Raw genomic sequence first — 26,186 nt, 5'->3', positions numbered from 1 at the left:
TTTTTTAAATTAAAATTTTTGTTTAGAAATTAAAAATTGCAATGTAAAAATTGAAATTAACAAACAATTTATTCAAAAACCTAATTTTTGAATAAATTTATGACTTCAATTATTCAAAAATTTAATAAACTTGTTAAATAAATTATATTATTATATTATTATAAAAAAATATATTTTTATTATACATCTATAAAAAAAACATATTATTTTTTCTACAGGAGTTACAATTTTTTAAATTTGAATTTTTAAAAACTGCAAATAAATTTTAATTATTTTCTGGAATTTTTAACTAAAATTATTATTCTAAAGTTTCATACTGCTTCTAATATTATGCAAATAAAATAAAATTTTTTATATTAATTTAAATTTTCTAATAATTGTTAACTTTATCTTATATTTAATTATTTTTTAAAATTGATACTGTGACTTCTACAAAATTCAATTATTTTCTAAAATAGTTTACTAAAATTCTTTTCTAAATCAATTTTTTAAAAATTTATTCTTCATTATTATAACTTCTTATCTTTTTGTAAAAAAGTCCAATATTGTTAAAAAAAAAGCATATTAAATGTATAATTGAGAAATAATAAATCAATTATTATTAAAAAAAGAAATTTATCAGAATTATTGAAAATGATAAATTCCTCAGAAGAATTTTATTTAAATGTTTAGAAATAATTGAATTCTTTTAACGAATTTAATTAAAAATTTTTTTTGAATATTTGAATTTCTGTTTAGAATATTATTATTATTATTATTATTATTATTATTATTCATCAAAACTATTGAAAATGATTAAATTCCTCAGAAGAATTTTATAACTTATCAAAATAATTCAATTCTTGAGACGAATTTTATTCAAATTTGTGAAAATAATTGAATTTTTTGCGAAGAATTTTATTAAAATCATTAAAAATAATTTAATTCTTTCTAGGAATTTAATTTAGATTGTAACAAAAAAAAATTAAATTCTTGTGTGGAAATTTATTACTTGTGGAAATAATTGAATTCTCATTAAAAATTTTATTGAAATATTTAAACATAATTCAATTCTTGGGAAGAATTTTATTAAAATTTTGGAAAATAATTAAATGCTTGCTGGAAATTTTTTTTTATGAAAATAATAATTGAATTCTTTTCAGGAATTTAATTCAAATTGAATTGAAAATAATTAAATTCTTTCAAGAAATTTTATCTAAATTTTTCTATAATAATAATGGAATTATTTCGAAAATATTTGTAAAATTACTAAAAATAAGTAAATTATTTTAAAGACTTTTAATGAAATTTTTGAAAATAATTGAATTCTTGTGAAATTTTTATTTTATGAAAGTAATTGAATTCTTGCCAAGAAAGTAATTAAAATTTTTGAAAAAAATTGAATTCTTTCATAGAATTTTATTTGTATTTTAGAAAATAATGAGCAATAATAATGAATTAGTTAATAATTGAATTTTTTTTTTAATTTTGTGTTTGAATAATTTTTGAATAATTTCTTATTAAAAAATTTGAAAATGACATTAAAACTTTTTGGATTTTCCTAATAATGAAAAAAAGGAAATTCGCATTTCGCGCGTAACCTTTTTTCATTCAAATAAATTTCAGTTTTTTAACCATTTTAATTCGAAGAAAATTTAAATTCATTCGAGGTCTGTAATTATATTCCATTAAATAATTATAAAAAAAAAATTATCGTATAATTTTGCATTTAAAAAATTGTCTTTAATTTTCTAGAATATAATGGAATGAGAGGCGAGAGAAAAAAATTCTGAAAAAGTTTCGTCGCTACAGAATTTTTCAACTTCTACAATATTGAATAATTGAATTGAAAATATTTACAATTATTATTTATCGACAACAGCTTCTAAAATTTCCTGCATAAGATCCTGTCGAGAATAGAGTTCACTGAATTCCGACGTTGATATTGCATCTTTAATATTTTGTCGCAAAAATTTTAATGTTTTTGCCCGTAAATTTTTGGCATTATGCCGATCGGCGAGTAATAAAATACTTGGCGCCTCTCTCACTGTTATGTCGGAGAATATTTTCTCGCACATCTCCTTTAATTCTTCAATTTGATATTTATCCGCAGCTTCGAGTATTTCAAAGGAAAAATTCTTCAAGTCCTTAACATTCCCAGTGTAAATGAAACGTAACATTTCATTAAAAGCAATTGGATGAATATCCGGTATATTTACCACATTTCTCGTTTTTTCCGTTAAATTCTGTTTGAACATTGCCAGAAAAACAGGGCTGCGAACCGAGAGAATTGCTTTATGAACTTTAAAACTCGATTCACCGACAGTGAATGTAAAATCGGTTAATAATTTTTCACGACGCAATCGATCGAGATCAATTGACAGTGGACATCGATGAAAACCGGGATTCTCATCGCTTGATAAATAAAATTCACTAACATTACATCTTATCATTAGGGAATCGTTTGAATCGAGTTTTTCAATTATTGAACTCTCAATTTCGAGCATTAGGATTTTTGGAATTTTATCTTTTGTCCAAACACTGTTTGATTTGAGAATTCGTGAATCGGTGTTTAATTGATTTTGTAGAGTTGTTTCCATAATGCATTTTTGTAATTCTTTACTGGGTTTTATTTCCAATTGAACGAAATAACTTGATTTGCCGGGTTGACGTGTGTGTTTTGAGGAATAAATTAATTGAAATTGAAATTTCGTCTCGTAATTAAAATTGGAGGGGAATATTTTCGATTCGGCTGGTGTATTTTGAAAGATGTCGATGTGAGACGAAAATTCTTTTATTTCCCATGTACAAACTCGTTCCGATTTTATTATACTTGTGATTAAATGAATTCCGGTTTCGTAAAAACTTTCAGACGATTCGCCGGACATTTCCTTTGTTTTTTTACAAAACTGATGTTACTTTCTGAAACAGAAAAAATATGCATTTACTTATTTTTTTATTTCGTTAATCGTTAATTTTATTTTTTCAAATTTTTGAATATTTATTATTTAATTAGTGAATTTCTGAATTTATAATTTAAATATTTTTTCTTTCAAATAAAAAAAAGAGAAGATTAAACACTAAAGATTGAGAAATTCAAAAATGATTTTTGTTTTGATGACAGAAAAAAAAGACGAGATAAAATTAATGGAAAAAAAAAATAAACTTTCAAAATAATTAAAATTAGATTTTTTTTTCAGTAATTTCTACACATTTTTGTGCTTTTTTCAATTTTTGCTTCTTTGAATAAAGAAAATAAAAATCAATATGTACATGTCACCTAACCTGGTAAGAAAGTTATTTTTTTTCTAGTTTCTGCTCCATTTTAGAATTATTTGGAAGAACATGAAAATTTTCTTTGGTCTTTAAGAAAAAAGTATTCTATTCGTTAAACTTTTATCTTGTTGCTTAAATTATTGTTCGTTTGACACTACACTTATAAGAACTAGGACTGAGTATTGACTCTTAGACAATTTTTTTTATTTAATTTTGGTGTGATTTTCAAAGCAAGTGCTACCAACTTTGTCAAGAGAAGTGATATATGTATACATATAATTATATATATATCTGTGAAATCGATATTGTTTGACTTTTTGTCCGCTCAGTAGTAATTTTGTGCAATAAAATTCCATGAGATTCTTACGAGGTTCAAAAAAATGATAACAAAAACAATTTTGCATATTTAATTGTATATATTTATTGGAATCGATTTCATTCTCAATATTTATTTATTATCGAGGAGAAATCTGTAGTCAATAAATTTATTTCTAATTATAATTTAATAATTATTAAGAAATTAGTTAATTATTAATTGAATAGTAATTTAAGGAGTTTAGTTAAAATTGCGTTAAAAATAATTGAATTCTTATAAAGAATTGTATCAGAATTTTTGAAAATATTTGAATTCTTTCAAGCAATTTTAAAAAACAAAATTTTTAATAATGGAATTCTAACGAGAAATTTCTTTTTCCATTGTACTTATTGAAGATAATTAAATTTCTGAAAAAAATTGTTATTTATGACAATAATTCAATTTTTGCGACAATTTTCATTTAAATTTTTGAAAATAAGTCAATACTTTCAAGAAATTTATTTTAAAATCCATTGAAAATCATTCAATTCTAATAAATCAATTTTATTCAAATTTTTGAAAATAATTGAATTTTTTTCGATAAATTCTATTTAAATTGGATTAAAATTAATTGAATGTGTGCTTTTGAAAAAAATTAAAAAACAATAACATTTGTAAAAATAGGTAGCAATTCAATTGTTTCAAAGAAAATTCAACTCATTTCGAAAATAATTGAATTTCTGCAAAGAATTAAATAATTAAATTTTTGCCAAGAATTTTATTAAAATTCCAATGAACAAATTTTATTTAATTTTTGAATATAATTGAAATCTTGCCAACAATTTTATCCGAATTTTCGAAAATAATTGAATTTTTGCCAAGACTTTTATTAAAATTCTTAAAAATAATTAAATTCTAGAAATTTTTTCCAAAAATTTAATTTAAAATCGTATTGAAAATAATTCAATTCTTATAAAGAATTTTTTCAAAATTTTCCGAAATAATTAAATAATTTTCAAAATATTTAAATTTTTTGAAAGTAATAGAATTTCTGCCAAGAATTTTCTTTAAATTCTTTAAAATAATTGAATTTCAAGAAAGAATTTAATTAATTTTCGAAAATAATTGAAATGTTGCTGAGAAATTTTGTAAAATTTTCGAAAATAATAATTTAATTTTTTCGAGAAATGTAATTGAAATTATATTAAAAATATTTTAATTCTCAATAAAGAATTGTATCAAAATTTTTGAAAATAATAGTTAATAATAATAATTTGTGCTAAGGAGTTTATTGTTTAAGTTAAAAAAATTAGAAAACAATGAAATTTGTAAAAATACAAATTCAATTGTTTCAAAGAAAATTTTAATTATTTTCAGAAACTTAATAGAAATTTTTTAAAAATAATTTAATTCCTCAGAACAATCACAATCGAATTTTTGAAAAAAATTGAATTCTTTCGAGAAATTTTTATAAAATTATTTTGAAAATAATTGAATTTATTTAATTGAAAATTTTTATTGAAATTACTCGTGAACAATATAATTGTGAAGAAAATTTCAATTTGATGGAATAAAAATTTAAGGAAAAAAATAAATAAATAATTAAACTTTTTTTTGTTTGTTTCAGGTACTGTATCAGCAATTCAAGTTTTTCTTGAATCTATTCTTCCTGATAATGGCATTATCACAATTTATACCGGAAATAAGAATAGGATATTTGTACACGTATTGGGGACCTTTGAGTTTTGTTTTAATGGTCACTGTCTGCAGAGAAGCTGTGGACGATTTTCGAAGATATAAACGTGACAAGGAAGTTAATAATCAAAAATATTATAGACTCGTTAAGGGTTTCAATACACCGGAATTAGTGCCCAGTTCAAAACTTCGAGTTGGTGATTTAGTAAGTATATTTTATTCGACTTCTTTCTCTTCGGAATCGTCCGAAACCAAAAATTGTAGTAATTACTTAATTTTTTAATTAAATGAATAATTAGATCAATAATTGAAAAATTGTTCAACTAGTCTATGAATTTTCTTTCTTAAATTAAAAAAAATTCAGGTCTAAGTTTAAAAAATTATTTAAAAATATTATAGTATTTTTTTGGAGAATTGCAACTAAAAATTTAGAAAATAATAATTAAATTTTACAAATTTTTTGTATTTAAATAATTATTTTCCTTTAAAAATTATTAAAGTATTGAATAATTTTATTAAAAAATTCTAAAAAATAATTGACTTTCGGAAAAATTGCAGTTGTAATTTTTAGCAATAAATTAAATTTTAAAAGATTTTACATTGAAATTATTTGAAATTTCAATTAATAATTGAATTATTAATTAATAATAAATAATTTCTAGGTAATTGTGGAGAAAGGACAGCGAGTGCCTGCCGATCTTGTATTGTTGCGTACGACTGAAAAATCAGGTGCTTGCTTTGTGAGAACTGACCAATTGGACGGCGAGACAGATTGGAAATTGCGATTGGCGATTCCAGCGACACAAAAACTCGATAACGATTTACAATTGTTTGATATTAAAGCGAGCTTGTACGTTGAAAAGCCGCAAAAAGACATTCACAGTTTCATTGGAACATTTACATTAATCACTGGAGTAGGTTATTTATATTAAAGAATTTTTTTTTTATTTTCAATAATATTTTGACCTAAAGGCCTAAAAAGATTAAAATTTCGTTTTCTTTTTCAGCAATATGATGGTTTCAGTAGTGAAGAAAGCTTGGGAGTGGACAATACTTTATGGGCGAATACGGCAATTGCTTCGGGATCGGCGCTTGGAGTTGTTGTTTACACCGGTCAAGAAACGAGATCGTTGATGAATCATTCAGCTCCAAGATCTAAAATTGGATTATTAGATCAGGAGATTAATCAATTGACAAAGGTAATATAATTTTTATTACTTATAATAATTTCACGAATTTCCCTTTTTTTTTTTTTTTGCTTATTTTCACTTTTTTCGTCACATTTCATATTTTATTTTTATTTCATATTTTCTTAATTTTCATCTATTTCGACTATTTTGTAAAAAAAATGTAACTTTTTGACTTTATCACTCGGTAGCAGAGCTCGAACTTGAAATTTGCTTGAAGTTTGTAAAAGTCTGTTTTTTTTAAATTGTCCATAAAGTCCGTAATTTGTTTGAAAAAGGTACGAAAAGTTCTTAAATTTTACTATATAAATTGGAGAATTTTTGAAAAGTTACAAATGATTGCAGAAATTCAATTATTTTCAAAAGTAATAAAATTCTTCACAGAAATTCAATTATTTTCTTAAATAATAAAATTCTTCGCAAAAATTCAATTATTTTTATAAAAAAAAATTCTCCAAAATTCAATTATTTTCAATATTTACTATTTTAATAAAATTTCCTAAAAGAATTCAAGTATTTTTTTTAAAAAAATGTTAATAAAATTCTACGCATAATTTCAATTACTTTTAACGCAATTTTAATAGAATTCCTTGAAAAATGTAATTATTCTTCAACATTTTATTAAAATTTGTCAAAAGAAATCTATTATATAAAAATTTGTTGATAAAATTTTTTATGAGATTTTAATCTTAAAAACATTCAATTATTCAATAAATTATTTATTTTTGTATTTAAAGAATTGAATTCTCGTAGAATTTTCTAATAATATTATTAGAAAGAATATTTTTATTATTATTAAAATTTATGAAAAGAATCGAATTCTTCCAAAGAATGTTATTAAGATTTTTCATAATAATTTAATTCATGACAAGAATTTTATTGAAATTCTTGAAAATAATTTAATTCTTGACAAGATTTTTATTACAATTCTTTAAAATAATTAAATTGTTTTCAAGAATTTATTTCAATTTTCTTAAAAATAATGGAGTTTTTTCAATAATTTTAAGTTTTAACTGGAAATTTAGAAACAGATAGAAAGTAATTGAATTTTATGAAAAATTTCTTCAAAGTTTTTGAAATAATCGTGTTTACTATTAATTGTACTTAATTTTCCTATTAAATTATATTAAAATTATTGACAGAAAATCCAATTTTTTTAAACAATTTTATTAGAGTTTTTTTTAAATAATAACATTTTTTCGATGAATTTCATTACCTAATATTTGTTAAAAATAATGTATTTGTTTTTAAAATAATTTTAATTGAAAATTTTGAAAATAATAATTGGAATTTACAAAGATTTTTATCAAAAACTTTTGAGAACAATTGAATTGTTTAGAAAAATTGTATTACAATTTCGAAAAATAATTGAACCTGTTTGAGAAATTTCACTAAAATTATCTTGAATATAATTGAATTTTTTCCTAGACATTTTATTAAAATTGTATTGGAAAGTAATTGAATTTCTGAAATGAATTTTATTATTTATAAAAATAATAGAATTCTTGTCAAGAATTTTACAATTTATAAAAATTTGAATTGTTTCGAAGAAGTTTATCAGAATTGTTGAAAATAATTGAATTTTTATTAATTAAATCTCTTGAAAATAATTGAATTTAAATAATATTTTTTAAAAATAATTGTATTTCTCCGAAAAATTTCATTATTTTTGCAAATAATTGAATTGCTTTAAAGAATTTTATTATCTATGAAAATATTTTAATTCTCACAAAAAATTTTTTTATTTACGAAAATAATTGAATTTTTGAAAAATAGTTAATAAGAATATTTAAATTTTGTACTTAGTAAGTGAATTCTTTAAATTTTGAATCTGTAATCATTCAAAAATTGAGTTCAATTATTTTTATAAATAGTCAAATTCTTTGCAGGAATTCAATTATTTTCAAAACAATTTTAATTGAATTCCTCGGAATAATCCAAATATTTACATAAATTTCAACTATTTCCTAAAACTTTTAAAAATTCTTTGAAAGAATTCAACTATTTTTATAAATACTAAAATTCTTTGCAGGAATTAAATTATTTTTAATCTAATTTAAATAAAATTTCACAAAAGAATTTAATAATTTTCAAAAATTTACATAAAATTCAATTTTAACAAGAATTTAAAATTCTCTAAAAATAATTCAATTATTATTAAAATATTTAAAAAAATTCTATATGAAAATTAAATTAATTTCAATGCAATTTTTAAATATATTCGTCCCAAAAATTGAAAGAATTCAATTATTTTGAAAAAAACTTAATTTTAATAAAATTCTTTACATAAATTCAATTTTTTTTGGAAACAACTTGAATTTCTCGAAAAAATTTAATTATTTAAAAATATTTCTATAAAATTCTACAAAACAATTCAATTATTTTCTAAAATTTTAATAAATTCTTCGAAACATTTCAATTATTACTTCCTCATAGAGGAAGTATTTTTATAAATAGTAAAATTCTTCGCAATAATTCAATTATTTTTATAAATAGTAAAATTCTTTGCAGAAATTAAATTATTTTTACAAATAATAAAATTCTTCGAAGGAATTCAATTATTTTTAATACAATTATAATAAAATTCTTCTTCATAAAATTCAATTGCTTTCAAAATTTTCAATAAAAATTATTAAAGATACTCCGTTATTTAAAAAAAAATTCAAAGAAATTTTCCAAAAGAATTTAACTATGATTTTTAACATTTTTTTTTTTATTTATTTTGTAAATTTTTCAAATATTTTCAATCTAAAGTAATTAAAAAGAAAACCAAAAACTTGTTTCGTAAAAACTAAAAATTAATATTTTGCTGTTTTTGTTTCATAGGTCTTATTTTGCGCAATGATCGGTCTCGCTCTAGTGCTGATGATTTTAAAAGGATTTAATGGACCCTGGTATCGATACATGTACCGTTTTGTTCTTCTATTCTCGTACATTATTCCCATTAGTTTACGAGTCAATCTCGATATGGGAAAAACATTTTACGCCTGGTGCATTCAACGTGATAAGGAAATTGCCGGCACTGTTGCGAGGACAACGACAATATCCGAAGAATTGGGGAGAATTTCTTATTTACTCAGCGATAAAACCGGCACATTGACGCAAAATAAAATGGTCTTTAAGAAACTTCATCTTGGAACGATATCCTATGGACAGGAGACATTCGATGAAATCACTTCTGTATTGAAGAGTTATTATACATTATTGGAGTCGGGAACTATCCCTGGACATGGATATCCAATTCATTCTGGAAAAGTGAGACGATCAGAGAGTACAAGAATTTTGGACGCTGTCAAAGCGCTGGCACTTTGTCACAATGTCACACCAGTTTACGATGACAATAGTAGCAATAATTTGGATTCGGAGAGTGTCGAGACTGTTGAGACGGTAGATACAAATTCAATCGAGAGGTAAGTGGATCTATTTTTTCCAATTTCTTCGAATTTTTTTTGAGAAACTGACGTTTTATTGGATTAAAATTAGTGTACGTCAGATTTTCGATTTCGAAGAGATTTTGGTGTAATTTTTTATTTAATAGAATGAAATTTTATTTAACAGAATTCAACAATTCTATTAATTCTATTAATTCTATTAACAAATTACAAAATTTTAAACAATCTATCTATTTTCTATATTAATAATCGTTGAATTCAGGTAGTGTGTTCACAGTTTGAAATTAGTTTCTTATTTACTTTTTCGTTTCCTTTTCTGATAATGTTTATTATTAAACAAAGGTGTTGAATTTTGAAATTAACAAAATTAAAATTTAATGCTTTTGAAGAAGAAAAAATAACAAAAATTAAAGCAGCAAAATTGTTTTCAATTAAAAATCATAGCTAAATTTGTAAATTTAATTCAACATTCTATTTTATTTTCATCTTGTTCTATGAAATTAAAAAATTAATTTTCGGAATTTTCATATTACTTTTGTTCTAACAAGTTTAAATTCTTACTAATTCAGATTTATTATTTACTTATTCAGAGAATAAGTTTTGTAGAAATACTTTATCGAGAAAAATTTATAAATTATATTATTTTCTATAATTTTGCATGGATTTTAAAAAAAAAATTTAAGGCATTTTTGTTTAAAAAATGTGATTCTAATTCAAGTCTTCTAAAAGATTTAGTCCCAAATTTTGAAAACAATTGAATACCTTTTAAGGAATTTTATTAAAATTTTACAAAAACTGAATTCTTTCGACATATTTTATTAAAATTGTATTGAAATTATAAAATTTTTCCATACAATGTTATCAAAATTTTCTTAAATAATTGAAATCTTAAAAGGAATTTTATTAAATGTTTTAAAAATAATTTAATCTCATCAAAAAATTGTATTTAAAAATAATTGAATTCCTCTAAAGACTTTTATTATTTATAAAAATAATTGAATTCCTCTGAAGAATTTTTTTTATTCAAATAATTGATTTCCTGCGAAGAATTTTATTATTTACGAAAATAATTGAATTTTTGTGAAGAATTTTCTTATTTACGAAAATAATTGAATTTTTCCGAAGAATTTTATTATTTACGAAAATAATTGAATTCTTGTGAAAAAGGGTATTAAAATTTTTTAAAATAATTGAATTGTTATAATATAAATTTTTGAAAATAATTAAATTTTTTGAAGGAATTTAATTATCAATTGATTCAAAATAATTTAATTCTTATAAAGAAATTTCATTAAAAGTTTTGAAAATTATTGAATTTTTTGCAGAAATTTTACTAAAGGAATTTTTATAAACATTGTATTGAAATTATTTAATTTTTCCAAACAATGCTATCAGAATTTTTTTAAATTATTGAATTCTATCAAGAAATTTTACTAACTTTTTTAAAAATAATTGAATCTCATCAAGAAATTGTATTCATAATAAATTAATTCATCCGAAGAATTTTTTTTATTTCTGAAAATAATGTAATTATTGCCAAGAATTTAATTAAAAAATTGTATTAAGAATAATTAAACAATTGTTTACGAAAATAATTGAGTTTTTTCGAAAAATATTATTATTTATGGAAATAAATTTAATTCTTGCGAAGGATTTTATTATTAATAAAAATAATTGAATTCTTGTTAAGAATTTTATTGACAATAATTCAATTCTTTTGGTAAATTTTATCAAAAAGTTGTATTAAAAATAATTGTTTACGAAAATAATTAAGTTTCTTTTGAAAAATTTTAATATTTATGAAAATAATTGAATTCTTGCAAATAATTTAATTACTTTCATATAAAAATTAATTAATTTATGGAAATAATTGTATTTTTTCTAGAAATTTAAATAAAATTCTATTGAAAATAATTGAAATCTTGCGAAAAATTCAATTATTTTCATAAATAATTAATTAATTATGGAAATAATTATATTTTTGGGAAGAATTTTATTAAAAATTGGTGAAAATATTAAATAATTGAATTCTTGGAAAGAATTTAATTAAATTTTTTCTAAATAATTGAATTTATGCAAAAAATTGTCCGAAAATTATTAAATTTATCCAAAATTTATTTTTAAAATATTTTATTTTTTTTCGAGAAATTTTATTAACCTTTTTCTGAAAATAATTGAAATCTTGCAATTATTTCAATTATATTTATAAATTATAAATTTATTTATGGAAATAATTATATTTTTTGGAGAAATTTTATTAATAATTGTTGAAAGTAATTGAATTCTTGCAAAAATTGTTATAAATTTTGAAAATAATTGAATTTTTCAAAGTATTTTATTATTATTTTAGAAAATAGTAAATAATAATAATTTATTATTTGACATTTATTTTTTTTATTAAGGCATTAATTTATTAAAATTTTATTAGGCATTTATTTTTTTTATATTTTGAATCTGAAATTATTCTAAAATTTGAAATTTGTGTAATGATAAATCAAATACCGCGTTTCGCTCGAAATCACGCTAAAACTTTTACAATTTATTAAAAAAACGTAAATCTTGAAATTTTGAAATATTAATTATTCAAAAAGGATTCAAAGGATGAAAATGAAATTCCGTACAATCAATAGAAAATGTTTTTAATACAAATATTTAAGATTCAACTGAACATGATTTGGTATTTTACACATTAATAGTTATCAGTTCGTTGACTATTTTACTTCGTAACTTAAAAAACTTTTTAAAATGAACGAAAAACTTTATTGAATTCAAAGGTATTTAAATCACTTTTCTTCGGTATAAAAAAAATACTGTTTCTTATTTATTCCTGAGAAACGCTAATTTATGAAGTAAATTATAATAATAATAGCTGCTCTGGTAGAAAAATTATATCTATTTGATAATAAACAATACGTAAGATCTTATGTTTAGAATACTAAAAAATAGAAATAGGGGAAAAAAATTCTTTCTTGAATTTCAAACATTTTTTTTATAAATTTAACTATAATGAAAATTATTTAAGCAAATTTTACTAGTAATTCTCCTCCTCATTCCTTATTTTTTGCAACTTTCGCGAAAATCTTCTCAGTTCATTGGAAAAATCGATTTTCCTCGAATTTCCCATTTCACGATGTTGGGAAGGATTTTTCTGGTTTTTAAAATTGTCGACAGAAGTGGAAATATTTCTCGTCGATGTCGATGGCGATGATGAAGATGAAGATGTGGATTTGGTGAGATTTGATGAATTTGTCTTCTCTTGTTTTATTTTGTCGAAGGGAATTAAATTCAGGAAATTCAGTGCTTCGTCGGGAATTTTCGATGCAATCGATACGCAGGCATTGAAATTTTTACCTAAATTCTTGAGCATATTTATATTTGGTTTCACGTCTTCAGTTTCCTCTTTTATTTTTTTTGTCGAACTTTGAAAGTTTCTTGAAGACTTAAAATCGTCGACCTCGACGTCATCGTAGTCGTCGTCGGAGAGTCTTTGCTTTTTAATTTGTGGATAATTTTGTTCTTTTTTACGCTTTCTTCCTGTTGTTTCTGTTGAATTGCGACTGTTTGGTTTGTAATTGTCGTCTTCGTATATTCTCTCAATTTCTTCATTGTAATTTTTATTGTAATAATTTGGTTTTAGATTGGAAGACAAATTGTCATCGTAGTTTTTGTCACTATCGTAGTCGTTTTTGTCACTGTCGTAATAATTTTTGTCACTATCGTAGTCATCATCAGAATCGTCATCGTCATCGTCATCGTCGGAATCGATTTCCTTTTTAATTAGCGACAATGGATTGACGACGATAGCTTTCTCTGATTCTTCCAATTCCATTTGTTGTTTTTTATAATTTTCCTCCGCTTCTTTCCTCCTTTTTTCCTCTTTTATTCTTCGTTTTTTTCTTCGTTTCTCTGCAATTTCGGGAAAGTAGTAGCGTTTCTTGTGACGTCGTTCGCCATGACGCGAAGAATGTCTGTCGGGGCGCTCGTTACGTTCCCTTCGGTTTCGTTCCATTTGCGTTTGGTAACTTAAATCGACATTTTTCGGTGGTTTATAGGTCATTGGTGGTGTGCGACGTCGAGATGGTTTCTTTGGATTTTTATCGAGAAATGTCAATGGCACCCAGTCGTCATCATTGTCTTCGATTGGTGGTTTTCTCTCCAATTTTGGAGAGAGATTCGGTGATCCGTATGTTGGATCGAAGACATTAGCGTAGGAGGCGGAATAACCTTGGGATGTTGATGGTAATGAAAAGGGATTAGCGTCATATTTAGTGTCAAATTCTAAGAAACGATTGAATTCCGATTTGCAGTCATTTGAATCGTCATAAGCTGGTGTTACTGGTCGAACTGATGTTAATGGTGAATTGTATCTCGTTCGATCGTGATATTTTCTTCTTGGCTCATTGTTCTCCTCGTTTGATGAACTCATTTCCTTGACACTGTCACTTGAATTGTCGTCGACCTCCTTGAGTAGATTTTGAATTTTGGCGATTTTCTCCAGCAATTTCTCCTCCGTTTCGTTCTCCAATTTTATTGCATTTCGACTGCTTCGATTATCTTTATTGAACATTCTCTGCACACAAAATTTTATTTTATTACTTTTTTTTGTTTCTTTTCCAATTGGAAATTTATTTCTCTGCCTATATTAGCAATCAATTATTTTTATTATTATTTTTAATTATTATTAATACTATTAATTATTAATTGTAAAATTAGAAATTACTAAAGTAATCCCAGTTAGAGGAACTCAAGAAAACATTTAATGAATTATTGTTGACAATTTTTATTTTCGCTTATTTTTACATTCTCTTTTTGAGTACAATGGTCTTTGTTTTCGAAATTTAAATTACTTTTAAAGTAGAAAAAGAAAAGAATAATAATTTTCGATTTGATAAAATTTTTTTATCTTTGAAGGAATATTTTGAAATAATGAACACTCGTCAGTGTAATTTTCTTTTGAAATTTGTCCTAAACACTAAATTCATTTGCAATTAATTTCATTGATAAATTTTATTTATCAATTTTATTTATCAATTTTATTGATTGAAATAAAAATTAGAGAGTTTTCTATATTATGATCTAAATTTTTATTGTAATCTTAATCAATTTCATTGATCAATTAAATTAATTAAAATTAAACGAAAAAATTAAAATAAAAAATTTAATTTTAAGTTTGCTAATTGACTGTAAAATTTTGAAATTGTCATTTAAATAAATACTAAAGTCTTAAATATTGCTAAATAGGAAAATTATTAATTACAATTAATAGTAAACTCGATTTTTTTTAAAAACTTTAAAGAAATTTTTCATAAAATCAATTACTTTCAAAATTTTTAGTAAAAATTATTTAAAAAAAAACTCCATTATTTTCAAGAAGATTGAAATAAATTCTTCAAAACATTTTAATTATTTTAAAGAATTATAATAAAAATCTTGGCAAGAATTAAATTTTTTTCAAGAATTTTAATAAAATTTTTACTACGAATTAAATTATTATCAAAAATTTTAATAAAATTTTTTGGAAGAATTTCGTTTCTTTTCATAAATAAGAATATTTTAATCTGATTTTTTATTAATATTTTAATCTGATTTTTTATTTTAATTCTAAATCCGTTTCATTTAACAATTTTATTGATTAAAATTATAATTAAATATTAATATATTAATTAACGTTTAATTGACAATGACAATTGACTTTTTATTTTTATTTTAATCAATGTTATTGCTTAAAATTAAAATAAAAGTTTTAAATACTAATTAACGGTTTGATTAATTATACTTTATAATTAGAAATAAGTTAACAAATAATTAATAATAAATTAATAATTACAATTAATAAATCATTAATAAATTAATAAATACTAAATTAACAGTATTAAATAATACGAAATATGTCATGAATTAAATTAAATTTGACGCGATTTGAGAATTTTCAATCTTTTTTGAAAATTTTCCTTTTCACTTTCGGATAATTCGAAACCTTCCTCAACAGATGGGAGTTTATTTTTCGTCAATCCCACGTGCATTAGCCAATCTGTTATCATCAATTTTTCTTGACCATTTCGCAGAGTCTGTAAAAAAGGACAATTATTAACGATTTTATTTGAATAATGGGAAAAAATAAAATTAAATGGTTTTAGATTTCAAATATTAATTTGAAATCTAAAACCATTTAATTCAATAATATAACTCAATAAATTAACTTACGTATTTTAATTTAAGTTCAATTTCGGAATTATTTCTTGCTTGTTTCTTCAGTGCTGCAAATTTGAGAGAAGACATTCCTAAAATTTTTTCCATAAACTGAAAAGTAAATTTTTTAGTCACTTTTTTGAATAAAGAACATTTTTACAATTTAAATTTTTATGTAGATTTAATTTTCTTTTAGTTTTGTTTAATTAACTTTTTTAAATTTTGTTAAATTTTCTTTTAATTTCTTTAAATTTGTTTTTAATTTTAATTCCTTGTTTAATTTTTGTTAAAGTTGTTTTTTATTCAAATAAATTTTTTTTTAATTTTTAAAATTTTACTTAATTTGTTTTTAATATTGTTTTATTTGTTTTTATAACATTCTTAAATTAATTTTTTAATCCTAGTTAAATTTTCTTTTAATTTTGTTAAATATTTGTTAAATTGTTAAAGTTAAGATTTAATTTTGTTAATTTTATTCTTTAATTTTGTTTAATTTTCTTTTAATTTCGTTAAATTTATTTTCTTTTAATTTTGTTTAATTTTCCTTTTAATTTTTGAAATATTTTTTTGATAAAATACCTGAGATGCAAAGTCGACTTCCAAAGTTGCAGTGCCATCAGTGATTATGCCATTTAGTTTCCAAACGTCACCCTTGTTCGTTAATTTATCAATTTCTTTAACTTGCGCCTTAACAGTTTTATATATCACCTGATCCGTTAATGTCATAACAATTAAATCGCAAATAACATCGCAATTTTTCGGAAATACTTTTCTGTCCCTTATTTCCAATTTTTCTTCCGTTTCACAAGTTTCCACCGATTTTGAAACTCGAGGCGTTTTATTTTGATGTGAATTTAAAATAGGATCGTCACTCTAAAAATCCATAAAAATAATATTCAATTTTTTTAATCTTTCTAAAAGAGACGAAAAAGGAATAAGTTGCAATATTTTACCGCCAATCGTTTTGTTGCCGTTGGAGAATTTTCCGTATCACTTGACAATTTCTTCAATTCTGTATCGAAATTATAATTCGATAATTTTTCAGCTCCGTCTTTCGGGGATAGAGTCAAGTCGATTTTTGCATGAATTTTCTCAGTGGAAAATAATTCGGAATTGGTACCTTTCGTTATTTTTGATTTTGGAAAAAGAGGTTTAAATGGTTTGGATGTCAGTTTGTCTTCACTATCAGTTGATATTTTAGTTTTGAGTGCTTTGAATCCAAGAGATTTTGGTCTTCTGATGGTATTCGATTTTATTGGCGATAATTGTTGGAAAATTTCTGTTTTCTTAGGAGAAACTTTGAATTTGTCACTTTCAATCGAATTTGTTTGTGTTTTCTTTTTACTCAAATCAGGTAACGTTTCATTGAAGTCCATTTCGTGATATTTATTATTTGAATTATCCAAACTGGTATTTAAATTTTCATTCATTAGTTTTCGAATTTTCAGATCAAAATCCATGTTCATTTCGTTATTAGGTGGAAAATTTGATGCGAAGTGTTGTGAATTGTCACCTTTATTCAAATCGTCGTCATCGTCGTCGTCGATAATTATCACATCATCGTCATTTAGAATCAAATCATCGGAAATTGTTGAACTTTCGGTAAATTTCAGTTCGTTATTTTTTGGATACTCGAAATCTCTTAATGTTTCGGTAAATTTTACTTCGTCATTTTTTGGATACTCGAAATTACTCCATGTTTCGGTAAATTTTACTTCGTTATTTTTTGCAGAATTCTTTTCGAAATTTCTTGATATTTCATTAAATTCACTACTTTGGAAAATTTCCTCAGTCGCTGAGACGTAATTTTTACACTGACAATTATTTGACAAATTCGACGTTTTACTAGTGTTTTGATAAAGTTTCACAGTCGTCGAGTCATCATTTTTACTCTGACGATTATTTGACAAATTTTCAAGATTAAAGGTTTGATTTACTTTCTGAAAATCATTTGGTATTTTTAAATTGTCAGGTGAAATTTGAAACTGTATGGATGACGACGGAAATTCATGAACAATATCCGGATCATTTAGTAACGCTTCCAATTCAATGTCACATTCATTCATTTCGTCGTTGTTAATTGGATTTTTTTCTCTATTTAATCCATAATCGGGCTGATAATTAACGATTGAATTATTTCGAAGTGGATTTAAAATCTTATTTTCACTGTCTTGCGATCGTACCAAATTTACTAAATCGTCTAAATATTCTTCCTCGACTTCCATTTTTTCACATTCTTTCCCTTTTTTCTCGTCATTATAAGGATCTGGATTTTCTCCTAAATTCCTAAAAAAATAATAATAGTAGTGTTAGGATAGAAATAAATAAAGAAAAAGTGTTAAAAAAAGAAAAATTCTAACAGAAATCGAGCCATAATGTTTTCGACGGAATTTTCAATTAATAAATCTTCGACTTCACCACCGAGAATGGCAATGTTTCTTTTCTCGAGTAAAATTATTCCACGTCTACACGTTATTGGTCCAATGAGTTTTACTTTATTTCCTGGCAATAATATATTCTGAGGGAAAATAAAAATTTACAAAGAATAAATTTTTTAATTCGATAATTAATTATATTATTCGATAATTATTAATTCGAGAATTTAGATAATTAAAAAATAGATAAAGAAAGGAAAATTTAATTGAGTTAATTAGCCAATGAAGTTAAACATAAATTTTGATACTAACGTTAAAAAGATCGATAGTCTTATATTCGATGGCTTTAATTTCTTGCAAACCATCGCTAAGAAATAATTCATACATTCTCTTATTCTTTATTTCGGGAATTTCGGATTTGTCTTCCTTGGTTGCTTTCAAATTTTCAACATTGACATCACGAATTTTATTCAATTGTTTGTATTTTGATGTCGAAATGTCGTACATCTTTTCCATCTGACAAATAAATAATACGAGAAAATACCAATAAAATTAATTGATAGTAGTACAAATTTTTATGCACAAATCACAATATAAAAAAATTTACAGTAAACCGTAAAGAAAATTGTTGTTTACGAAAAAAGTAATTTTTACCTGAAGAATATAGCAACCATTTAGTATTGTCGATTTTTTCTCAATGAGATTTTTCGGTAAACATCCATTTTCGTTATTAATTTCACGTAAATCGGCTAAGAGCCATTGTTCAATGGCAAACGATTGTATTCCTTCAATTGATATCTAAAATTTTCAGTTTTATTCATTTAAAAAGTTTGCAAATTTTGCTAATTTAATTTTCTTTGATAAAAAAAGTAAAAGCACATTTGAATACCAAGACAAAATATATAATTTAATCAGGATTGCCACAGAAAATTAATTTTGTTTTTCCCTGATTCTCAGACCAATTTTACTTTCCCTGACTATTCCCTGATGTCCCTGACCTGTGGCAACCTTGTCAATTAAAATAAATACAAAGAAATAGAGAAAGTTGTTAAATTTATAAACATTTTTGCTATTTTTTGTATGGAATTAAAATTACAGTAAAAATTATGACTTACCTTTGGATGAGTTTTAACACAATACTGAACACATTCTTTCAACCAGGATTCATTAAACGTAAAATACTGTGATTTCATATGAATTTTCACTTGGGTAAAGAAATGATTATCCATTTTCGATAAGGTTTTTCTTTTTTTTTAGTTTATAAACAAAGCTAGTACACAAAAATCATCACTCTCTTCGCTTTGTTCACTTAAAGTGAGGTTATGTTTAACAACAAAAGATTCCTTTGCATCACGTAGTTTTTTACATGTTTTTTATTTTCACTAAAAATCACTAGATAATTAGGGTAAGTTTCCGTTTTTTAAAGTTTTTATGGAAAGAATTTGAAAATTTAAATAATAATTACTAATTTTATAGTATAGAAATCGTAAGATATAGAACAAATTATACATTTCTGGATTCATCAATAAATTTCAATTAGAGAAGCAAGATAAATTCATTTCATTCATTTCTTTGTGATTGTTGTCATTTATGAATATAGTATAAAAATCAGAAATTATTGATTTGAAGAAATGAATATTATTAACTTGAAAGAGGTGATAATCTAGTAATAAAAATTAAAATATATAAAATTATACTCACTTTAGCAGAGTGAAAAACTCATTGATCACACAAGCACAAGGATAATTTACAATTTACAAAGTTTTATTGAATATTAAACGTTTTCAACATTCCCGAATTGTAATGTGACACTATCGATTGTCATTTGTCTGGAATTGTTTTGTCGCCATTGTGAAAATTTTGGGGTGTTTTACAAAAACTTGCTTATTCCAACAATGCGCATGTTTAAAAATAAGAGAGTTTATTGGATCATTCACTGGCGCGTTTTCTTAAAGTCAATTAACATTTTTTTACTTATTGAAACAAAATTTGGTTATTTTTAACATTTTTCAATTATTTTATAACTTTCGATTATTTTATACTGTAGTAATTGTTTGTTTTTAATAATTATCTACAAATAGTTTTTTAATTATAAGCGAAATACACTATGATTGTTTAAAATAATTTGAATTCGCGCGGGGAAATGGACTAATGAGCGTGATCGGTGTGATAAGAGCTTTATAAAGGTTAGATTTTGGAAGCGCTATATTTGTTTTTGTTTATGGTTATCTTGCCCTTTAATTTATTATTTTTAAGAAACATAATAATGAAACTATTTTTTAATTCTTTGAACGAATATGAATTTAAACGATTAAAGTTTGAAAATTATATCAAAATTGAAAAAAGAAGCAAAATATTATAAGTAATATAAAAGAAATAATTTAGGACTCTTATGGTTGCTTTTCCTTATTCTTTTCGAAAAAGTACTTGAAATATTTGGAAAAATGGTTGGTTTTGATTATTGGAGCGATAATTTTTATTGCTTCTTTCTACCAGATAATTATATTTTACCGAAAACCTGAAATAAATGCATCTCATCTCCTATTATGTTAATATTTATTAAGTATTATTTATTACCATTATTATTATTAATATTCTTTTATTACTATTATTAGGTATTAATATTATATTATTAGTAATATTATTAATATTATTTTATTACTATTATTATTATAAATAATATTTTATTATTATTATTATTATTCATATTATTTTATTATTATTATTTAAAATAATCCTTTTATTTTCCTAAACATTTCAGAATATTTTGATAATTTATCCAATGATTTTACTATTATTTTCCTTTTTTTTCAGTTTACCTTTAAAAATCCGATTTGATTACCGTATCCATCAAAATTCAATTCAGTAGGTACATTATTCATCAATTTAAAACAAAACAAAAAAAGTAACAAATTTCTTTTGGAAAAGATTTTTTTTTCTTTTTAATTTTGTGTGCGAAATGATTTGAAAATTTATTTTTGTATATTCAAATGTTGTTTTTTTTGTTCACTTCTTTTGCAGTCAAACTGAAGCTGATCAACATTACTATCCAACGGAGCAAACACGTAATTATCAAGCGTCAAGTCCTGATGAAGTTGCCTTAGTAAAATGGACCGAGGAAGTTGGTTTGGCACTTGTGAAACGTGATTTAAATTCAATGCAATTAAAAACGCCGTGTGGAAAAATTCTCAATTATAATATTTTGCAAATATTTCCATTTACATCGGAAACAAAGAGAATGGGAATTATTGTGAGGGAGGAAACAACTGGTGAGATAACATTTTATTTGAAGGGAGCTGATATTGTCATGTCGGGAATTGTTCAATATAATGATTGGCTTGAGGAGGAATGTGGAAATATGGCGAGAGAAGGTTTACGAACATTGGTTGTTGCTAAAAAACATTTAACTGAGGAGCAGTATTTGGATTTTGAAGCTAGGTACAATTTTTTATTTTTTGTATTTTTGGAAATTTTCATTATTTGGTATTATTTTCTTTTTGTAATTTTACGCCAACATAATTTATAATTTTTTAGATTCTTTAGATTCTTTTGATCCTTTATTAATAATAAAACGTAATTTTCAGATATAATGCGGCAAGATTGTGTGTTAGTAATCGAGTTTCGAGAGTAGCAGCTGTTGTTGAAAGTCTTGAAAGAGAAATGGAACTCTTGTGTCTTACTGGAGTTGAAGACAAATTACAAGACAGGGTCAGATCGACTTTAGAATTATTGAGAAATGCGGGAATAAAGGTTAGAATAATGTTTTTCTATTTCTCAAATTTTTAATTTATTTTTTATTTTGTTTCGTAATTTTTTTTTACTTATTTCGCATTAGTTATTTTTGAATCAATGATCCTAAAGTTCTGAACGTTCAAATGATCGAAATTTTATTTATTTCTTCTACAAATCCAAATTTTATTCCAATAATTTTACTTCTCTAAAAAAAAATTTAATTTTTAAAGTCTCTAAATGTAAAATTTAAGTTTTTCATATTTATTGCAATTAGTTTATGGAAATATTTATAATGAATAATATTTCACTCACTTGAACGTTAAAAACTGGTGGATTATGAGAGTCAATCCAAATTATTAATTATTAACTAATATAATTTATTCTTCAAAAATACGATTATATTATATTTTTGACAAAATTCAAAGCCAAATATCATTACGAGGACCACGCTAAATTTCCAAAAAATGCATTAATGAATTATTTATTTAAAAATGCAGAATAGGACGAAAATAGTTTAAATTTTCAGAAATGTCCACAATTTTTTTTATTTTTTTCAAAAAACTGTTAAGTTTGCTGGTTTTTTTATTAATCGTATGTATAAATGAATTAATTTTCAGATATGGATGTTGACGGGGGACAAAATGGAAACGGCGACTTGTATAGCAAAATCCTCGCGTCTTGTTTCTCGAACCCAGGGCCTGCATATTTTCAAATCCGTGGTGACACGAACCGATGCGCATTTAGAATTAAATACTTTTCGCAAAAAACAGGATTGCGCTCTTATAATCAGTGGCGAATCATTGGAAGTTTGTCTACAGTATTATGAGCACGAATTTTTGGAATTGGCATGCAGTTCACCGGCCGTTGTTTGCTGTCGTTGTTCGCCAACTCAGAAGGCAGATGTTGTCAGTCTAATTCAAAGGCACACGGGAAAGAGAACGGCGGCAATTGGCGATGGAGGGAATGATGTGTCTATGATCCAAGCCGCCGATGCTGGTGGGTGTTTTCTTAAAATACTTCAACAAAGTAACCAAAGACAAGCAATAATCGGTTTTGTTTACGATTCTTTTTTAATTTTGCTAAAAAAATAATTTTGACTAAATATTTTTTAGTACATTTTGAGTTGAATCTTAAATAATTATTTATTATAAATTACTTATTATTTATTAATTATTTATAACTATTTGTCGAAATAATATAAATTAAGAATTTAGCGGAGTTAGTAGTTCAATTTTCTAAAAAAGAAAATTAATTTCTGTAAAGGCATCGGATTGGAAGGACTTGAGGGAAGACAGGCATCACTCGCCGCTGATTTTTCGATTCCACAATTTTGTAATTTAGCAAATCTTTTATTGGTTCATGGAAGACGCAGTTATAAGAGATCCGCTGCACTTAGTCAATTTGTTATTCATCGAGGACTTATTATTTCAACAATGCAAGCAATTTTCTCCGCTGTCTTTTATTTTGCGTCGATTTCTCTTTATCAGGGATTTTTAATGGTTGGGTATGTATTTCAAAGAAATTTTCCCACTGTAAAGTAGGATAAACATTTTATTCAGATAAAATTTTCCATTTGATAGGAATTTTTGAGAAAAATTACTTTTCTTTTGCTTCTAGATATGGAACTTTGTATACAATGTTTCCTGTTTTCTCACTGGTACTCGATAAAGATGTCTCGGGAAAAATAGCGCTTACGTATCCCGAACTTTATAAGGAATTAAGCAAAGGTCGTTCTCTGTCTTATAAAACGTTCTTTATGTGGGTTTTAATAAGTATATATCAAGGTGAGTCAATCAATTTTTCATCAAGTCAATCAATTACAGCAATTATTATTTTTTTTTAGAGAGATTGTAAAATAAAGAAAACGATTCAATTGAATTGTTTATTTCGCAATTATTATTTTATATTTTTGGAGATATTATAAAATAAAGAAAACGATTTAATTGAATTGAAAAATGTAATTTCTTGATTTATTCGACTTTGTTTCATTTTAAAATGGTTTTTTTTTAATTTTCAGGCGGTGTGATAATGTACGGAGCGCTAATAATGTTCGAGGATGAATTTATTCACATTGTGGCTATTAGTTTCACTTCCTTGGTCCTCACAGAATTGATAATGGTGGCACTAACAATAAGAACGTGGCATCATCTCATGATTATTGCCGAAGTATTCTCTCTCACCTTGTATCTTCTATCGTTGGTTGTTCTCAAAGATTATTTCGGTAAGTACTCCAATTATTTTCTTTGCTTTCCTTCTTTCCTAACATTTTTAAAATAATTTTTCATTTCAAATGTTTGGAATTTCTAAAATTAATATTATTGAGAATAAATAAATTGTTATAAAGAATTTTATCAAAATTTTTCAAAATAATTTATTTCTTTCGAAGAATTTTAATTAAAATTGTATTAAAAATAACTGAAATCTTGCAAAGAATTTTATTGAAATTTTTTTAAAATAATTGATGAATTTCTTTAAATTTTTCTAAAATGATAGAGTTTTTTTTTGGTAATTTTAATTGAAAATTTTGAAAGTCGGTAATTGAATTTTACGAAGAGTATTTTTCAAATTTTTAAAATAATAATTGTTAATTTTTCGAAAGAATTTATTTATTTCCATAAATAATAAAATCCTTCGAAGGAATTCAATTATTTTCATAAATAATAAAATACTCCAAAGGAATTCAATTATTTTCAATACTTTGATTTTAAAATTGAAAAGATTACAAAAGAAAAATTACTAGAAAAATTAGGAAACAATTTTATTAAAATTTTACAAATAGTTAAAATCTTTCGAAGAATGCTATTAAAGTTTTTAACAATAATTGAATTCCTTCGAAACATTTCTTTAATGTTTTGTTAATAACTGTAATTAATAATTTTATTATTAAATTTTCTTAAAATCATTGATAAAAAATTAAATTCTTTTCAAGCATTTTATTACAGTTTATGAAAATAATTGAATTCTTTCGAAGAGTTTCTCTAAATTTTTTGAAAATAATGTACTTTTTGAATAATTTTAATTGAAAATTTTGAAAGTACCTAATTGAATCTTACGAATTTCTTTTGAGAAATTTCATAACAATTGTAAAAAAAAGTAATTGAATTCGTACGAAGAAATTTATTATTTTTGAAAATACTTAAATTCTTTCAATGAATTTTATTCAAATTATTATATTGAAAATAATTGAGACTTATTTATATAAATTTTGTATCAAAACTGTTGAAAATAATTAAATTTTTTCGAGAAATTTTATTAAAAATATTCTAATTTTTATAAATAATTGAATCTTTGAGAAATTTTATTAAAATTATATTGAAAATAATTAAATTCCTGAGAAGAATTTTATTAGTTTTACAAAGAATGGAATTCTTATGAAGAATTTTATTAAAAGTATAGAAAATAATAAATAATTAGTTAAAAAGAATTTTTTTAAATTTCGCATCCCACATTATTTAAATGTTGATGTCGATATTTGAAAATTAAAAAATTTTGTATTTTATATTTTGTATTGTGTCTCATTTAATAATTTTATGTTTGTTAAAAATTGTAATAATTAAATCAAAATTTCCTTTCTTGCAGTATTTTTAGCTTTCTAAAATAATTAGTTTTCTAATTTAAAAGAGAATGATTAAAAAAATGTTAATTATTCTTTTCTTTTGTCTTATTTCAACAGATGCTGAATTCATAAGAACAGAAGATTTCCTCTGGAAAGTATTGGTGATAACTTTAATTTCGTGTCTACCGTTGTACATACTCAAATTTTTAAGGAAAAAATTCTCTCCGCCAAGTTACACAAAATTATCGTAAATCAATTTAAAAGGTGGAGATACTTCCAAAACTTGTAATTAACAAAAAAAACAAAAGTGATATGAATAATTATTTTTCTATTGCCACAAGTGACAAATTTAAGAAAAAATATTTTTAATTCGTTTTGTTTTCATTTTTTTCGTTTTAATAATTTTCTTAAATAAATTTTTTTTTATTAGGATTATTAAATATATTTATATCGAGAGAATAAATCTCGATTATGTTAATACGCTAATAGTTTCTTTAATGTAAAACACAC

The 26,186-nt window shown here is 23.4% G+C and overlaps 4 protein-coding genes across 7 annotated transcripts in view; 1 reads left to right on the top strand and 3 right to left on the bottom strand.

The window, feature by feature from the left end:
• LOC122498613 (probable phospholipid-transporting ATPase IIB) overlaps nucleotides 1-26,154 on the top strand; it is a 29,180-nt gene extending 3,026 nt beyond the window's left edge. For 3 of the 4 annotated variants that reach the window (XM_043606431.1, XM_043606433.1, XM_043606434.1), the window contains 12 exons: nucleotides 5,178-5,450; nucleotides 5,908-6,159; nucleotides 6,253-6,444; nucleotides 9,259-9,842; nucleotides 21,203-21,253; nucleotides 21,410-21,826; nucleotides 21,973-22,138; nucleotides 22,738-23,116; nucleotides 23,384-23,624; nucleotides 23,738-23,904; nucleotides 24,138-24,341; nucleotides 25,794-26,154. In XM_043606431.1, the coding sequence (XP_043462366.1) occupies nucleotides 5,178-5,450; nucleotides 5,908-6,159; nucleotides 6,253-6,444; nucleotides 9,259-9,842; nucleotides 21,203-21,253; nucleotides 21,410-21,826; nucleotides 21,973-22,138; nucleotides 22,738-23,116; nucleotides 23,384-23,624; nucleotides 23,738-23,904; nucleotides 24,138-24,341; nucleotides 25,794-25,927 (3,060 nt within the window). In that variant the 3' untranslated portion in view covers nucleotides 25,928-26,154. The remainder of the gene's footprint in view (nucleotides 1-5,177; nucleotides 5,451-5,907; nucleotides 6,160-6,252; nucleotides 6,445-9,258; nucleotides 9,843-21,202; nucleotides 21,254-21,409; nucleotides 21,827-21,972; nucleotides 22,139-22,737; nucleotides 23,117-23,383; nucleotides 23,625-23,737; nucleotides 23,905-24,137; nucleotides 24,342-25,793) is intronic. The other variant, XM_043606432.1, reaches the window with a different exon arrangement.
• Nucleotides 1,576-3,444, bottom strand: LOC122498623 (TD and POZ domain-containing protein 1-like). The gene is made up of 2 exons (XM_043606443.1): nucleotides 3,265-3,444; nucleotides 1,576-2,901 (listed from the first exon to the last, which is right to left on the bottom strand). Exon 2 carries the CDS (start codon nucleotides 2,865-2,867, stop codon nucleotides 1,845-1,847), a length of 1,023 nt encoding a protein of 340 aa, XP_043462378.1. The 5' UTR covers nucleotides 2,868-2,901; nucleotides 3,265-3,444; the 3' UTR covers nucleotides 1,576-1,844.
• Nucleotides 12,447-20,247, bottom strand: LOC122498618 (protein PFC0760c-like). Its single transcript, XM_043606438.1, has 2 exons — nucleotides 20,090-20,247; nucleotides 12,447-14,394 (listed from the first exon to the last, which is right to left on the bottom strand). Exon 2 carries the CDS (start codon nucleotides 14,389-14,391, stop codon nucleotides 12,856-12,858), a length of 1,536 nt encoding a protein of 511 aa, XP_043462373.1. The 5' UTR covers nucleotides 14,392-14,394; nucleotides 20,090-20,247; the 3' UTR covers nucleotides 12,447-12,855.
• On the bottom strand, nucleotides 15,696-19,755 carry LOC122498616. The gene is made up of 8 exons (XM_043606436.1): nucleotides 19,504-19,755; nucleotides 19,043-19,186; nucleotides 18,701-18,904; nucleotides 18,374-18,531; nucleotides 16,967-18,299; nucleotides 16,593-16,886; nucleotides 16,029-16,124; nucleotides 15,696-15,892 (listed from the first exon to the last, which is right to left on the bottom strand). Exons 1-8 carry the CDS (start codon nucleotides 19,615-19,617, stop codon nucleotides 15,728-15,730), a joined length of 2,508 nt encoding a protein of 835 aa, XP_043462371.1. The 5' UTR covers nucleotides 19,618-19,755; the 3' UTR covers nucleotides 15,696-15,727.
• Nucleotides 26,155-26,186: the final 32 nt, after the last annotated feature.

This window comes from Leptopilina heterotoma, unplaced genomic scaffold, assembly GCF_015476425.1.
Source record: "Leptopilina heterotoma isolate Lh14 unplaced genomic scaffold, ASM1547642v1 Lhet_152, whole genome shotgun sequence".
In the NCBI taxonomy this organism is placed as follows: Eukaryota; Metazoa; Arthropoda; class Insecta; order Hymenoptera; family Figitidae; genus Leptopilina; species Leptopilina heterotoma.
Note: the sequence above shows the minus strand (reverse complement) of the source record. Positions and strands in the feature narration are given on the sequence as shown.